A 15,758-nucleotide genomic window follows, 5' to 3' on the forward strand; every position below is an offset into this window, starting at 1 on the left:
TTTGCTTATCTGGATTTTCTATTTTTCATTTTAAAACAGAATTAATTTTATAGTAAAAATAAAATAAAAAATAGCCAAATCATGATTATCAGTCAAACACCCATCAATATGCAGGGCTACCAGAATGAAAAGATACCCTTTATTCTACAAGAGCGATGTAACACCTATCATCTATACAATAGCCACTCTACCTCAAGTTCATTGATCATGTTCATAGGATCTTTGAAAGTTTTTGAATCTTTCTATATTTCAGCAAGGAATACGTAGTATGGGGTGGTTATGATATTTAGATACACATACACGCATACACATAATCACTTTAAAAATGGGGCCAGGCATGGCAGTACACACCTTTAATCCCAGCACTCGGGAGGCAGAGGCAGGCGGATCACTGTGAGTTCGAGGCCAGCCTAGTCTACAATGGGAGTCCAGGACAGCCAAGGCTACAGGACAGCCAAGGCTACACAGAAAATCTTGTCTCGAAAAACCAAAAAAAAAAAAAAAAAAAGGAAAGAAAAAAAGAGATGAGATGGACAACAACCTTGTACAATATACACATGTTCCCTGAGGGCCTCCTGAACCAGTGGGGACTGCCAGTAGCCTTCAGATAGATTTTCGTCTTACAAGGCAAGGACACAATCTTATTTTTTGCTAGAAGCAGCTGTTCTGGAAACTGAGTACAAAGCTCAGTTGGCAGAGTGTATAAAGCCCTGAATTTGATCCCCAGCATCATATAAACTGAAAGCGCTGGCACACACTTGCAATCCATGCATTTGGGAAGAGGAGGCCAGCAGATCAGAAGCTTAAGGTAGGTCACCTTAGTCTACAAAGCAAGCTGGTGGCAAGGCTGTGCACACATTCCGTACTATCTCAAAAAAAAAAAGAAAGAAAGAAAGAACACCACCTCAAAACCGCAGGAATTCTCCCATAGTTTTTATTCACATGGGTACGTTGGTCTATTCTCAAATAGGTTTATCAGATCAGGTTGGGACTCCTACAGAGAAATCTGCCCTGCATTTATAAACAAAAGGGACTGCTTTTGCTAAGGACTCTGCAAGAGTCCTCATAAACCTAGATTTTGTTGAACAAAATCTGTGTAGGTGTATGACCCTGCATGAGCACATATGTACCATATCTGTATAGAGTCCAGAAAAGGGCATCAGATCTCCTGGAAATGCAGTTACAGGGACCCATGTGCCACCATGTGGGTGCTAGAAATGGAATCTGAGCCCTCTGTGAGAGCAGTAAGTACTTTGATGAGCCACTGCTCATTAGGTATGCTAAGTCACTATAGAATAGAGACTTAAAACCTTGGGAAAGTAGAGCGCAGTGGCACTTCAGAAGCTGAGGACTGCCATGAATTCCAGGTTAGCCTGGGCTACAGAATAAGACCCCGATTCAACCAAAACACCAACAGCCGGGCACAGTGGCACCACCTGCTATTTTGAGCCCTGGGGGTGGGAGTTCAACTGGGCATTCAAGGAAACCCAGTGTGGTCTTGGTACTCCAGGGCCCAGCAGAGAGCATAGGACGGTATACTTTGTTCCACACAGGATCTCTGTAAGGCAAATATTTTCCCCATGAAAAGACCAAGTCTTAAGCACGCATATCTATAATGATTGCCAGTTTTATTCCTCTGGTTAAGAAATCCAGAGGTAATTCCAGGTTGACATTTCTTTTTAATAGTTCTTCATCAAGGGTTTAGTGTCTTTATTGCCTCTACAAGCTGGTTACAAATTAATTTTAATTAACTCCCACTTGTTAAAAAAAATCTGCAGTTCTTTGTGAGACACAGTCATTAAAAATACACATAAGCAAAAGGCAAAATTAAAACACACCACACAAAATGAGCACTGATAATTTTTTTGAGATACGTATAATTATACATGTACACACATAATTAGGAATTTTCCTATATATGTGAGCTGATCCTAAATATGCTGCCTTAAAATTTGCTCTTTAATTGTTTCATATGGAACGAACACATTTCCATGCATAAGTGTGAAACTTTCCAACTGAAAAACAAACGTGGAAAAATGGGTCAAAATCCAATGAGATGCTGGTAACGACAACTACCTAAAAGAAAATAACCACCAGGTAATTAAAAGTATAATGGAGTTCAAAGATACATCAGAAAATGCTAAGAGAAAGAAAGCAGCAGCCAGATCTCAGTATCAGAGAAAAGAGTTCAAGGTCTGAAGCACACAGGGTAAGGACGGCTTCGGGAATGTCTTTGCTTCCAATGCATCATCACAAACTTGTTTCTTACTCTTCTTATCTCCTCCCTAAGCCTTTCCAGCTCATCTACGCCTCTTATCACTTCTTCAGGGTTCAGATGCCTTGCAGGAGTGTCCTCTTTAGGTTCTGGGCTGGCTTGAGCAGGCTCTCCTCTAAGGCTTCCATCAGCTTCCTCCCTCACACTTTCTCCAGAAGCCTGAAGATTTCCTTCTGCCTGCTGTGGCGGATTTTCCGAAGGATGGCCTTCATCTGCCTTTGGTGTGTTCTGGGTTGTTCCTTCGTTTTCATCACAAGACTTTTGCATGTTGAGCATTTTTTTGGGAAGAAATTAATCCTAGAAAAAACAAAACAAAACAAAAAACAAGGAAACAAAACCTACTAAGTGCCAGGCAACTGGACAAGCTCTTGTGTTCCCATAGCGACTGACTTTTCTGATTCAGGTCTCTAAATTGCCAAAAAGTTTTCTAACTAGACAAGACAGGCTCTGAGCTCCTGACTCCACCCTTCCCTCCACCTCCTTTCCCTCCGCCCCCCCCCGCCCCCCTTCTCCTTGCTCTCCAACTCCATCTTCTCCTGTCCCGGCTCCAGCCCACCATTTTCCCAGCAGGCCCTGCAACAAACCTCTCCTAGCACTGAAATGGGAGCGGCATGGAAGCAATTAACCCTTTCCTTCCCACATGGCTCTAACACTCCCGCCCTTTTGGGCTTTTCCAAATCATCCCATCCTCAGCCTCTCACCAGTCGGTGGCCTCCTCTCTCTCTCTCTTTTAAATGTTTTTAGCCTCTCCCTTTCCTTTTTTCACCCCATTTCCGCAGCAGGATCTGCACGGGGCCTCCCTGGCTTAATCAGGATGGGAAGCGGCGGTTGGCACCCCCGGGATGTGCTTTGGTGTCTTCCACACTTCTACCCCCCACCCACCCACCCAAAAGGGACCTGAAGCAATCGCACCCTTGCACTGACCTGTAGGTATCTGAAGATTTTTCCTCTCTTCTTGCACCTCGATTTTATGGCGCGCCCAAAAGATCAAGAGTCCTGAGGAAAGACAGGAGTGCTTGGTGAGCAAGCTGATGCCTGGATCAAAAGATCTCTCTTACAAATACAAGCCTTGATAGCATAAAGTTTTTCCACGTCCCTCTCTCCTCCCTCCTTTTGTGGCAACCCCGCCTTTATCTGTACCCGGTTTCCCAGCAAGAGAGCAAAGAACCAGACAAGTTTCTCCCCACATTGTTATTGTTTCTTCTCTCAGTCTCTTTTGCATTCTCTGCCTTTCCCCGGGCTCTGGCTCTGTTCTTTATCTCAGCCGACTCGGTTAGCTCCCTCCCTCCCAGTCTGCCCCATCCCTCACCAAGCAGCCCCAAACCTCTCACACAAAATAGTTTAGCAGAACCTTAGGATAAGAGAAATAGTGCGGGGTGCGCACGTTCTCTTGTTCTCTGGGCCCTTCACCCTACGTTCTTCAAGCCAGCGCCCACTGTTAAAGTACCTGGAAGGAGCAGGACCACTCTTCTCTAGCAAGACTGAGCTGCTACTGAGGAACTGGGCCTGGACTATAAGGACTTCTGCACACGTCGACTGCTGGTCACGTGAGGGCCGCGTCATCAATGAGCTCCAGCCTTTGGTTACCCCTCCCATTAACATTGCAGCCCGCCCCCTACATCCCCTTCACTTGATACTGTCAATCTTTTTTCTTGTGTGCCAATCGGAGACAATAAAACTGGTATCGTCACCAAGTAGTATCTATTCACTTTACTCAGATTGCCAGGAAAGATCAGTCTTTTAGGGCACATCGACCAATTCTCCTAATTTGGGAAATCATCGCTTTCTCTCCCTTTGCTCCCTATACTTCCCGTCCCCTCCCCCCAAATCCTACAGTCTACCATTTCTCTGGGAAGCTTATCGGTTTTTAAAATGGGGGAAGGTCGTAGATGCACGCTCTTGGGGGTAGAGGGAGACTGGGTAGAAATCTAAGGAGGGAATGTTCAGCTTCACTAGCCTTCTTGAGTAGTTTTCTGTTGAATTCCGTTTTAAAGAATCATGTTTTAAAATGATATTTTAAAAAGATATACTTCATAGGCATCATTTAACACTAGATGAGAAGATAACTTCTTTAAATCAGTTTTAAAGTTTCAAAAAGTAGTCTAACGGCTACAAATAAAACGACAGTATTTACAACATACTGATGTGTTGGGATTTAAAAAATCTTACTAAAATGGTATCGTTTGCAAACTGACTCTGAAAACAGCCAAGTTTGTCTCGTTAGTTTTGTATGACAATCCACTACTCTCTCTGACTGAGCTTAAGCTATTATTGGATGTCTGAACTTTTAATTGATGACTGCTGGCAGCTTCCACTTGCAAATAAAGGCTTCAGGCAGACCTCTTTTCCTTGTCCTTTGTGGGAGCCAGTGTCTTTGTTAAGCAAAAAAGCCTGCTTTTCATTCAGTGAACTTTGGGGGAACTCAAAGAAATATGTTTGTTGGTAAACTTCTGTTATTAAGAGCAGAATGTTTGTTAGGAAATAGTGCTCATAATGAAGCAGAGAGGAGAGAGCTCTTTGTATGTCACTATTGATTGTTGGGCTTATTAAGCATGTAGGCTTTTTCATTCCTTCATTCGTGGCACTCCAGATACTGTGATAGTATTCAAAGTGCTCCATTGAAACAAGAGCCATCTCAGAGAACGCCATACCCTACCATAGAGCGATTTACATCCCGTGTTTATTGTTGCTTTATTCACCATAGCAATGAATAGTGTTCTGCTCAGATAAAAAAAGAATCTAGTCACAATTTTTCAGAAAAATGAATGCGCATGGAATATATAATATTAACTGAGATTGCACAATATCAGAAAGAAAAAAATCACATATTCTCCCTCATAAGCAGAACCTAGTCAATTATATATATATGTATATACAAATTTACATGTGGGTACAGTATAACACTCAGAAATGAAAACAAGGTCTAGTATTAGGAGGTGAGGAAGGATTGACTGCAGGGAATGAAAAGGAGATATGGAAGAGGACATAAATCTAATATTTTTCTACTTCTTTGTTGTGGATTTCTCATTTTTTTGTGCTAGATAAGTGCAGAAAATATACTCAATAGTGAAAGTGTAAACTACAATGTGAGGCTCCACAACTTTAGAATGGATAATTTCACTATACAGACCTTCATTGAAATGCATAGACTTTGGTTCTGGTTAATTTCATTGCATGGTATTCTTTTATTTGCCAATTTTTTTACAATAAAGTTTATGAAAATAAACTATCAACATGCATGCTTGTTGTTATCAAAAAGCAGAGAGACTAATACTAGGGTGTTTTTTTTTTAAAAGACAACAGCACTATTTTAAAGAAGAAGCTGATCTTCTGAAGTCCAGAGTTCACTAGTATCTGGGTGTGGTGGTATCTGGAGTGGTTATCTACCTGGAGAGTCAAGAGAAAGAGAATGGGGGCTGGAGAGATGGCTCAGAGGTTAAGAGCCAAAGGTTAAAAAAAAGAAAAAAAAGAGGTTAGAGTTCTTGGGGCCTTTGGCTCTTCCCAGCAACCAAATGGTGGCCCCCAAACATCTGTAATGAGGTCTGGTGCCCTCTCCTGGTGTGCAGGTGTACATACAGGCAGAACACTGTACATATAATAAATAAATAAATATCTTTTTAAAAGAGAATGAGCTGTGAAGACTGTTTCTTGGCAAGTATGATAACAGCAAAATGTATTTGCACAGAATTGTCCATCACGGAAAAAGAAAAGGCCTCAAAAATAAATATTTTTGTTAGCTTAAGTTTAATACTTTAATAATGAGATTTAAGTTTTCTATTATTTGAGGAGAGTGTGTAACATAAGTATATTTCCTTACCACTTACAACAAAAAGTTTGTACTCTGTGACACTACTACTACAAATATTATTAATAGCAAAAGTGAGTTTCTGTGTGTAAAATTCTATGGATTTTAATGTTTGCATTTGTCTAAGCATCACTACATAGTTCATTACCCCCCTTCCTCCCTATATTCATTCTCTCTCCCTCTCTCAGTTTTTTTCCCTCAGACAGGGTTTCTCTGTGTAGCCCTGGCTGTCCTGGACTTGGTTTGTAGACCAGGCTGGCCTCGAACTCACAGAGATCTGCTTACCTCTGCCTCCTGAGTGTTGGGACCAAAAGCATGCACTTCCCCCAGATTCTCTTATGCTATCTTTTCTTTAGCCGTAGCATACCCTAAAATTTAGCAAATCTTGATTCCTACGTTGCTATAACTTTGTCTTATCTTCCTCATTCAGCATTAAAGCTGCCATTGTATAAAACAGGAAAGAAAAGTAACAATTCCAAAACAATGAGGTTTATTCAGAAGCGACAGCAAACACCATATCAAGTGAACAGAACCCCATATTAATACCATGCGCTCCTCCAGGACATAGGTTCCTCTGAAAAAGGACCATATAAGCATTTTATGGCCTCAAGAAGAAAGAAGGTGGCATCATCAGGTAGACAAACTACAAAACAATGGGAAAATCCACCTCAAGCTTCAGCAATTGCATTCACCCCAGTCTAAAGATTTAAACAGAGGCAAGATTACAGTCAGTAGACACACAAGCCACTAAATTAGTTATAGAAGGTGATGGAAGCTGGCTGTTAAGGAGGACAAATTAATCTGTTTATTGCTATACAACTTGGTCTTTGAAGACATTCGACAATTAACCTTTCTACAAGGTCACTGCACTGTAATCAATGAAATTTAGATAATTTTAAAGCTTAAATGTTGTCTCCTTGATGAAAAAAACTTGTCCACAATGCTCTGAATATCTATTTTGGTTGTTATAGGTATCATTACTTCATTCTTTTCTTTCTAGTTACTATTCAGTCATGTGGCTATCCTACTGAAGAGCATTTGGGTTTCATAGATGCTCAGCACTAGAAAAACTCAAATGCTTTTCTTTCCTCTTTTATACAATGGCAGCATTATGCTGAATGAGAAAGACAAGACAAAGTTATACTAAATTGGGAATCAATCCCTCCCAATATTCTTACTGCCATTTTCGTCCTTTCCTATACTCTTTTTTGGTTTTTCAAGACAGGGCTTTCTCTGTGTAGCCCTGGTTGTCTCAGATGTCATGATATAGACCAGGCTGGCTTTGAACCCAGTGATCTACCTGTCTCTGCCTCTCAAGTGCTGTACCAGAGACATGTACCACTATCTCCCAGCTACTGTCTCTTCTCTCTCTCTCTCTCTCTCTCTCTCTCTCTCTCTCTCTCTCTCTCTCTCTCTCTCTCTCTCTCTCCTAGATTATAGTTCTTAGAGCCTCCAAAGCTACCTCAGCTAGAAGTGATCTTTCTTTCCGTTGTCACTAATGTGATATGGTTTGGGCACCTCATGTGGCCTTTCACTAAGGTTTCCTAGCACTCTTTATTTTGCATGTGAATATGTCCATGTATGGGGGGACTGTTTCTAACTAGACAACAGTGATATGTGGATTGGGAGTGGGGATCAGGAATCATGCTCCAACTCTCCTATTTCTCCAGCGATTCTTGTAATAGTAAGTAGCATGTCTCCCATAAATTCCAAATTCCATCATTTTCAAAAGAATTTGGGTGGCTTGGGAACATATCTCAATGGGAGAACTCTTACCTAGCATGCCCTAAGCCCTGAGCTCGATCCTTAGTGGGAAAACACACACATACACACATACACACATACACATACACACACACACACAGGGATCCAGTTGTGTTGTACGCACGCCTTTGTGATCCCATAAAAACTGAAGTGAAAGTTTTGTCCTCTCTGCCTATTGTGCTTATATGTGGCCATAGCCCTAAGGATACTATTGGTGGAGAGTATTAATTCTGTTTTCCTAACGTCTTCACAAGAGAAAACGCAATCAGTTTACTAGTACACACCTTACAAAGAACCAGTTGATCCAGGCCTTTCTGAGCAATTTCAGAATGGCAGTGTAACAGTCAGCTGTCTTTGAAATTAAGTTAGGAAAGATTTGGAATACAAGTGAAGTTTAAGATACTACCATTGTGTTGACATAAATATACATCTCTTGAGGTTGGGGAGATGGCTCAGTCATCAAGAACACTTTCTGCTTTTCCAGAGGACCAGAGTTGGATTCCTAGCAACCACATTGAACTCCACACCTGCCTGCCACACCTACTGCAGGGGATCCGACATCCTTTTCTGGCTTCTGCTGGCACTTGCACACGCATGCACATACACATACACACACAAATAAAAATGTAAAATATGTATGTCTTAGTAAAAAAAGGGAGGGAAAAGATGTATGCATTAATTTTAATAATGAGGATGTAGGTTTTGGAGAATAACTACACTGGACATCTGAGTTAATTACTAGCGTGCCAGCGCGTGCGCGCCAGGCTTTCTATTTTTTCTTAACGCTCTTTATATGAATATACATCTTGCACATTTTTCACTGCTGTTTCTGTACTGCAATGTGGTGCTTCAATACATGTGTGCATAGCGCAATGGCCAAATGAGGATAATTAGCATATCTATCACCTCAGATATGTATCATTTCTTTTTTGTAGGAACATTGAAAACCTGTGCTTCTGGGTACTTCAAAATTACACAATAAACCATAGTTAACTATACTAGCTGTAGAGAATACTAGGACTTATACCTCTTCTTTAATTGTAGCTTTGTAGCCATTGAGCAATCTCTCCCTCCCTATCTTCTTTTTTTCTATTATTGCAGTTTCCAGGGTAAAGATGTTAGAATGAGTAAACACAGATTCTGGGCTGACTTCCACTTAAATTGATTCTGCTTTTCATTGCCATATTTCTTGACATAAAAATACGTTCTAATAGATTTAATAAAGTCTGCAAACTATCCAGGATAGCCATTGGCCACAACAACTTAACTTAAGGCAACTTTTATAATGGATATTAATTCTTCCACCTATTTCTTTTGCCTTCTGCTGAGTGACTGAACTCATGTTGTAAATGACCATGGCAAAGAGTTTCCAGTTGTGTAGCACATGGAACACTGTAAACCTTAAGTACTGTGTCATGGCCACTGACTTTTCAAATTCCAATTTGATTTCAGTAGGCAATGTTGACCTCTTTTGACTCTCTATTTACCCATTCTAAGATCTGTACCCTTTTTTGATGGCTTTCTAGTTTGTATCTCTCACTAGTGCTTTAAAATATATTTGACTCAACTAGTGAGCACTCCAATGATAAAATGTCAAGTTAGTCAAAATAATTTAAAATTCTATTCTTAGGAAATGCTTAAATGAATACATATCCTAAAAAAATAAGTCATGACATAAAATGGAACAAAATAATATACATATAGTAATGTAGATTATATTAAAGTTACATAGGTAGTGAAAACGACAGAATATTATTTAGAGCATGGTTCCGTGTGTCCGTCCGTCTGTCTGTCTGTCTATCTATCCATCCATCTATCTATATTTTTCTGGATGGATTTTATTTTTTCTAGGAATTAAAGTCAAATATCCACTTTATGGATTTCTTTCTTTTTTCTTTTTTCTCTTTATTCTTTCTTTCTTTCTTTCTTTCTTTTTGTTCTGTTTTTCGAGAGACAGGGTTTCTCTGTGTAGCCTTGGCTGTCCTGGACTCACTTTATAGACCAGGCTGGCCTTGAACTCACAGAAATCTGCCTGCCTCTGCCTCCTGAGTGCTGGGATCAAAGGCATCCACCACCATGCCTGGCTGAAATTATGAATTTCTTTAGTAGCATTTCAATTTTGTTCTTTGGTCATTTTCATTCATTAATATTCAGTTTCATATTTATTAAACCTTTCATTTAACAATTTACATTTAAGGAGAAGCACATATGCCCATACCACACCCATCTTTGCTAACTAGTGATGATGCAGGTTTACTAAAAGTAAGAAGCTAAAATTTGGGATTAGAAAGATGGCTCAGATGTTAAGAGCACTGACTGTTCTTCCTAGAGGTCCTGAGTTCAATTCCCAGCAACCACGTGGTGGCTCACAACCATCTATAATGTGATATGATGCCCTCTTCTGGCTTGCAGGTGTATATGCAGGCAGAACAATGTATACATAATAATAAACACATAATTTTTAAAAAGAAGCGAATACTTATGTGTTGCTTTTAAGCAAATACTATTCAGACATCTCAAGATTTTCCACTAATAATTATGTGTTCAAAGATTCAACCTAGGACACAGTGTTTCATTTAATTCAGCAGTCTTTTTAATCAGCTGTATTCCTAGTCCTTTTTTCCCCATGGCCTTGATGTATTTCAAGAGTGAAAATTTTTTGTTCAATATTTCACAATTTAGATTCCTCAATATTTGTTCAGTGTTACATTGGATCATAATCTGGAAGAAGAATATCAAAGAGGGGAAAAGTCATTTTCACCACAAGGTTGGAATTTAAAATAAACATAGCGTGAACAGTGGTGTTAATTTAAACCATTTGGTTTCTGTTGTCTTCTGGATGTTTTCGCTTGTAAAGTTGCTATTTGTTTCTCTTTTCATGCTCTTCTTGTAGAAGCAAATGTCTTCACTGAGCTGAATGCCTGGCAAGAACTGAGTTTCTACATCAAGTTCATATTGAAGCGGAAAGAATTGGTATCTACCCCACACAAAATGGAGTAGTAGTAGGGAATTTGTTGAATTATTTGTTCTTAAACAGCTAGACTGAGCCGGGCTTGGTGGCACACGCCTTTAATTCTTAGCTCATGAAGCAGGGGCAGGTGAATTGCTGTGAGTTCAAGGCCAGCCTGGTCTACAAAGTGAGTCCAGGACAGCCAAGGCTGCACAGTGAAACCCTGTCTCAAAAAACCAAAGACCAAAATCAAACCAAAACAAAACAAAAAAACCCAACAACAAAAACCAACAAACAAAACAAAACAAAAAGCAGCCAGAGTGGGGACAGATTTGAAGTTGCAAAAATACCTTGCAGAATTTGCATGCATAAATTACTAATATGATATCTAAAAGGTGAACTTTGATAATGATGATAATGTTTTTCAAGACAGGGTTTCTCTGTGTAGCCCTGGCTGTCCTGAAACTTATTGTGTAGACCAGGCTGGCCTCAAATTCACAGAGATCCACCTGCCTCTCCCTCCCAGGTGGTGGGATCAAAGATGTGTGCCACTAAGCCTTGCCAAGATTAATTATTTAATATTTTATATTCCTTCTACATTTAATATTGCAAATTAGTCCAGGCATAGAGGAACATATCTTTAATCCCAACACTTGAGAGGTAGAGACAGGCAGATTTCTGTGAGTCTAAGCTGTGTCTTGTCATATAGTGAGATCCAGAAACTCTGTCTCAAAGATAGATAGATAGATAGATAGATAGATAGATAGATAGATAGATAGATCTTTTTTGTTTGTTTGGGTTTTTTTTTTTTTTTTTTTTTGAGACACGGTTTCTCTATGTCATCTTAGCCATCCTGGAGTTGCTTTGTAGACCAGGCTGGCCTTGAACTCACAGCCATCTGCCTGCCTCTGCCTCCCAGGTGCTGGGATTAAAGGCGTGCTACCATGCCCGGCTCTAGATAGTTCTTTTATAGCTTTTTCATTCTTATAAGTCCTTCTTCACTCCTATATACAAATCCCATTCCCAAATTCTTGTAATTCATGACTTTTTTTAAAAATCATTTTTATTTTGTGACCCACTGAGTTAAACAGGGGTATCTATGTGGCTCGGGTTTCAAACACTCCACTGGAGCTTGGTGGGCTCACAAGTGCATATACAGCTAATGACAATTACTTCCCTCTCCCAGAATCTATCAGTAGCCAATAGTTCTGCATGGAGAGTAGGGTGCCAAGAGCCCCTCTCCCATCTAACCCTGATTGTTGATAGAGACAATGTTACGCAGATAACAACAGCTTCTGTGAGCTCATAGCTACTGTTAAATGTGCTCTTCCCCCTCTCCCTCCCGTCCTACCCCTCCACTCCCCCCCCCCCAACCCCCGCCGCTCCTGTTCTCTTTCATTTGAGACAGGGTCTCACTATGTAGCTCTGTCCTGTAATTCACTAACTAGACCAGGCTGGCCCTGAAGTTGTAGACATCTGCATCCCTCTGCTTCTCAAGCGGTGGAATTAAAACCCCATGCTGCCAGACATACTAGCCTTTGCAACTGCTGTTTCTTGCCCAGAGATGGCATTTCACTGCCCTTATTCCTATCTTCCAGCTCTTACATTCTTTCCTTTTCCTCTTCCTCGGTGTTCCTCTGAGAGTTAAAAAGGGGGTGGTGTAAATATCTTGTTTAGGGTTCAGTTCTCAAGTGCTACTTATTCTCAGCACCTTGGTAAGCCACAAGTCTCTGCATTCACTGAAAAGAGAGGTTTCTTTGATTAGGTCTGAGATATAAACATGGGTATTTTGTAGGCAGTTTAATGCTATGCCAATTTAATTAAAACAATAAGAGTAAGTTCCTTTTTCAGGCCAGTGGCTGAAACTTCCCTAGCCATATGTTTTTGACCAGGATTACAGAGCCAGGTATGGGATCCTTCTTGTGGAGTGAGTGGGCCTCAAATCCAATTTAAAAAGCAATTGGTTAGCCCCATAGCGGTTATACCATTGTTGCAAAAATGAGCATCAGTACAGAAGTTCATGTAGTTCACAGCTGTGTAAGATCTTCAAAGGGTTTTCTCCCTAACATCCTGCTGGCATCTTGTGGCACAAGGAGGTCTAATCTTCAATGAAGCTTCCAGCTCCTTTCCAACTTTATTTCTTTATACTTTAAAACCAAGGTATGCAGTATTTAACAATAGCAATTTTGCTGGTGCCATTTGAAGAATCTGTCTTTTGCATTTAACCAATATATGTTTTTGGACCTTTGTTGAAAATTGGGTGGCTGGAGTCATGTGTGATTATTTTTGGTTCCTCATTTATATTTTGCTATCTACATGTATGTGTTTATTTGTTTGGTTGGTTGGTTTGTGGTGTTTTTTAAGACAGAGTTTCTCTGTGTAGCTCTGGCTGTCTTGGAACTTAGACCAGAAGAGGATCAAACTCAGAGATCTGCCTGCCTTTACCTCCTGAGTGCTTGCATTAATAGTGTGTTTCACTACCGCCCAGTTGACATGCATGTTTTTCTATCAGTGCCAAGCTTCTTTTGTTACTGTGACTCTGTAATATAATTTGAGACAAGATATTGTGTTTCTCCAGCATTGCCCTTTCTGCCTAGCATCAGTTTGACTGGTCAGAATCTAAGGTGCTTCCACATGAATCATAGAACTTTATTTCCTAGTTCTATGAAGACTATCATTGGACTTTTGATAGTTCTTGCACTGAATCTGTACAAGTTGTGTGGTAACATAGCCATTTTTACCATATGAATTCTGTCAATCCATGAGCATGGAAGATCTTTCCACTATTTTAGATTCATTTTCAATTTATTTGCTCAGTGTCTTAAAATGGAGATTTTTCATTTCCTTGGTTAGATTTGTTTTTAAGTATTTTAAAAGTTATAGTGAATAATGTTTTTCCAATTTCTTTCTTGGCTAGGTCATTATTGGCATATAAAAAGGTACTTATTTTTTATTTTTAAATTTTAATTCCCTGTAATTTCTATGTGTTTATCATATCTAAGAGTTTTCTTGTGCAGTCTTCCAGATTTTCAAAGTACAGGCAGAAATACAAATAGCAATTAACATTAGAAAAGTATTCAACATCCATAGCTATGAGGAAATGAAAAATAAAATTGCTTTGAAATTCCAGTCAGAACCACTGTCATCCAAAAAAAGAAATTACCACAAATTCTAGTGTAGATGCAGAGAAAGAGGATCACTTACAAAACTGCTGGTAAGGAACGTAAATTGATGCAGCCACTATAGAAGTCAGTATGGAGGGTGCTAAAAACGCTAAACATAGAACTACCATAATACCTAGCTAAACTACTTCTGTGTTTGTACACAACATTGGCACACACCTCTGTCCTGGCACTCAGGAGGCAGAGGCAGGCTGATTCCTGTGAATTTGAGGCCAGCCTGGTCTACAAAGCCAGTCCAGGACAGCCAAGGCTACACAGAGAAACCCTGTTTGGGAGATAAGCTAATCACAAATTTACAGAGGTTTTCTTGTGAGTGATACCTTCTTTCTCTCCTGTTGCTTTCAACATTTTTTTCTGATTTTTTTTGGGGGGGGAATTTTAGAAGTTTTCAGATATTATCTAGATTTCTTTCTACTCTGCCCTCTCCCTTTGGTACTGTGTTGGTATAATTTATAGTGTCCCATGTTTCTCTGAATTCTGTTCATTTTTCTTTCTTCTCTTTTATTATTTTTACATCCCAACTGTAGTTTCCCCTCCCTCCTCTCCTCCCAGTCCCTTCCCCCAACACACACCTCCCCTCTCCTCCAGATCCATTTCCCTTCAGAAAAGAGCAGGCACCCATGGATGTCAAGCAAACATGGAATTTCAAGTTACAGTAAGACTAGGCACCTCCCCTTGTATTAAAGCTGGACAAGACAACCCAGTATGAGGGAATGGACAGAGATGGCCCCTGCTCCCATTGTTATGAGTTCCACAAGAAGACCAAGCTACACAACTATAACTTGTGTAGAGGACCTAAGTCAATCTCATACACTATGCCTGTTTGGCAATTCAGTCTCTGTGAGCCCCTATGGGCCCAGGGAAGTTGATTCTGTGGGTTTTCTTGTGGCGTTGGCCACTCTGGCTCCCAAAATCTTTCCTTTCTCTCTCTTTTGCAAGATTCCTTGAGCTCCACCTAATGTTTGGCTGTGGATCTCTGCATCTGTTTCCACAAGTTGCTGGGTGAAGCCTCTCTGATGACAGGTGGGCTAGGCATCAATCTATGAGTATAGCAGAGTACCATAAGCAAGCAATCATTTTGGGGGGGAGGGTTCTAGACAGGATTTCTCTCTGTGTAGCCTTAGCTGTCCTGGACTTGCTTGTAGACCAGGCTGGCCTTGAACTCACAGAGATCTACCTGCCTCTGCCTCCCTCCCAAGTGCTTGGATTAAAGGCGTGCACCACCACCACCCGGCTGCCTTTTTTTTTTTTTTTTTTTTTTTTGCCAGTCGGTTTTTCTGTTATTTGTCTTTGTTTGTTTAGTTTGGTTTGGTTTGGTTTGTGTGTAGCCTTGCCCGTCCTGGACTCATTTTGTAAACCAGGCTAACCTCAAACTCACAGTGGTCCACCTGTCTCTGCCTCCCAAGTGTTGAGATTACAGGCGTGCGCCACCGTGTTTGGTTCTATCTTACATCTCTGCCATCCAGCCTCGGGATCCTGGTCCTCTAGGCAGTGTCATGTGTAGGCTCCCTCTCCTGGCATGGGTTTCAAGCCTTACTAGTTACTGGTTGGCCACTCCCACAAGTTCTGTGCCACCTTTCCCCCAGCACATCTTGTAGGCACAAATTGTAGGTTTAAGGTTTTGTTGCTTTGTTGATGTCCTAGTCTCTCCATTGGAAGCCTTGCCTGGTTATAGAAGATGGCAATTTCAGGCTCCATAGAAGCCTGGAGCTAGGAGTCTTAGCTAGGGTCATCCTGATAGATTCATTGGAGTTTCCATTGCACTAGGTTTCTAGCTCATCC

The 15,758-nt window shown here is 40.6% G+C and overlaps 2 protein-coding genes across 2 annotated transcripts in view; both read right to left on the reverse strand.

The window, feature by feature from the left end:
* LOC127185087 (protein BEX2-like) overlaps positions 1-15,758 on the reverse strand; it is a 144,828-nt gene that overhangs the window by 106,329 nt on the left and 22,741 nt on the right. The window lies entirely within an intron of this gene.
* Positions 1,615-3,856, reverse strand: Tceal8 (transcription elongation factor A like 8). Its single transcript, XM_051141635.1, has 3 exons — positions 3,723-3,856; positions 3,200-3,271; positions 1,615-2,572 (listed from the first exon to the last, which is right to left on the reverse strand). Exon 3 carries the CDS (start codon positions 2,549-2,551, stop codon positions 2,189-2,191), a length of 363 nt encoding a protein of 120 aa, XP_050997592.1. The 5' UTR covers positions 2,552-2,572; positions 3,200-3,271; positions 3,723-3,856; the 3' UTR covers positions 1,615-2,188.

The sequence above is a fragment of the Acomys russatus genome, chromosome X (assembly GCF_903995435.1).
Source record: "Acomys russatus chromosome X, mAcoRus1.1, whole genome shotgun sequence".
Classification (NCBI taxonomy): Eukaryota; Metazoa; Chordata; class Mammalia; order Rodentia; family Muridae; genus Acomys; species Acomys russatus.